The 1968-nt window shown below is 40.1% G+C and overlaps 1 protein-coding gene across 1 annotated transcript in view; it reads right to left on the minus strand.

The window, feature by feature from the left end:
- Window positions 1–1968, minus strand: part of LOC101859823 (glycosaminoglycan xylosylkinase) — a gene marked incomplete in the record, with an annotated part of 11438 nt that overhangs the window by 4615 nt on the left and 4855 nt on the right. Inside the window, 1 exon segment of the mRNA XM_013089470.2 lies at window positions 600–777. Within this exon segment, the coding sequence (XP_012944924.2) occupies window positions 600–777 (178 nt within the window).

The following is a 1968-nucleotide window of genomic DNA, read 5'->3' on the forward strand; positions in this document are numbered from 1 at the left end:
GGAACAGATCCCACCTTGCAACCACTCCCTCCTTGTAAGTGCGAGACCACGGGTGTTTGTGTAGCTGAAAATAATTTAATCTAAATCTAACAACCACAGTGAGAATAAAATAAATATATGATGCATCGTGGTGAAATCAGGCGCTAGTCAAAATAATGAAATTGGAGAAAGAGAGGGCATTTTTCCAGTAGTTTGTAAATTTTATTGAATTTATATATTTTGGCTCAACTTCTTTTAAGTCCATATAAAAACACATTTCTATGTGACTTTTACTGAAAAACATTAAAGGCTCACAATATGTCATTGTTCTGTTTTTAAGGACTCTTTAGCTATTGGATTTACCTAACTTTGGCGGCCATTTTCTTGCTAATTTCACCACTGAAATAAGGCGACCTCACTTCCTTCAATCGCAAATATCTTGAGTTCTATTCAAGATAAATGGATGTTTATTTCATTGTAAAAAAGGTAAATAAATCAGTTTTCAGAAGATACCAATAACTCCACATGCCAAAAAATTGACAAAACGCCTGATTCCACTGCGTCGTGACACATATATTCAATGAGATGGGGCACGGGGGTGGGAGAGAAAAAGACCCCACCTTGCAACCACCCCCTCCTTGTAGGTGCGGGACCACGGGTGTTTGTGCAGCTTCAGCTTGAAGTCATTGGGCAGCCAGAGGACCAGTGTGCCCTCCATGACCCCAGCGGTGGTGGCGCAGACTCCGTCGTCCGGGCCGCGGCAGTACAGGCACTTCCCGTAGAAACACGTCTGGCCGTCTGACGAGAGAAGAAGGAAGGTGCCACTCCCCTTAAAGAACATAATTTTTTGTTTGTTTTTAAATTTTCTTTTTTTTTAGTAAGAGTATTACGATGCTCACTGCAACTGCATTAGGTCATATGAGCGCACGAAACACAAGTTGGTTGCATTCACAACAGTAATCACTGTACAGCTTGGCTCGAGTCAACAACAAGATTTTAAAATGTTAAAAAACTTGAGGTGAAATAACTGTCTAAAAATGATAACTTCTTCAAAATCAGAATAACTGTATTTACAATTTTATGTAAAGGCTATAAAGGCCTTTATAAAATGAAGGATTCTGTTGGGATCAACGACAAAAAACAGATCTAGCAATTCTTTGCATTTAAAATATATTTCCTTAGGGGGGTCTCTCCAAAGTCTAGACATTCTGTTAAAATGTGTCTAATGGTATAATCAGTGTCGCATTCGACACAGAACGGCTTTTCATCTCCCTGAAGGAGGTATTTGTGTGTCACGGCCGTGTGTCCGATGCGTAATCGAGTAAAAATGACTTCGTTTCTTCTAGAGAGGCCCGAAGGTTTGTAGTAGTATGTAGTAGTATAGGGTTTTACGGCGCTCGCAACTAGTACTGCTAAGGTCATATGAGCGCCCCGAAGTTTTACATGGACCCAGTTTGGGCTTGATGTTGTGTAGTCTGTTGTTGGTTTGATTCTTCCGGTGAGTCTTCCCATAGAAACACGTCTGGTCGTTCGACAAGAGATGGCGACACTTGCGTACGTTAAAGAAAGTAAATTTTGATGACGGGAAAAATGAAACGTGAGGTGCGCTGACAAAATCAGTCGCTTTTTGCTCACAATCTATGAATGGAGTTATCAGGTAAAAATCGACAGAGGCGAGGGGTCAGATCTGTAGATTTTCATCAACTGATGCCATTTTCTTCAAGTTTTATATTATGTATTGGATACTTAGAAACAAGCCACATCCCTAATTAATGCGACAAAAAGTCCACAGCAACCCGCTCCAGCTACTTAGACCACAGAGACTATTGACTATCTCAAAGACCAAATTTCACCTGGAGAGAACATTAGTAGTAATAGTAGCAATGTGGGTATCCCTTGACACAGATTTATCAAATGTATAGTCGCAGAGGGAGAGATAGATAGATAGATAGATAGATAGATAGATAGATAGATAGATAGATAGATAGA

This window comes from Aplysia californica, unplaced genomic scaffold, assembly GCF_000002075.1.
Source record: "Aplysia californica isolate F4 #8 unplaced genomic scaffold, AplCal3.0 scaffold00958, whole genome shotgun sequence".
Taxonomy (NCBI): Eukaryota; Metazoa; Mollusca; class Gastropoda; order Aplysiida; family Aplysiidae; genus Aplysia; species Aplysia californica.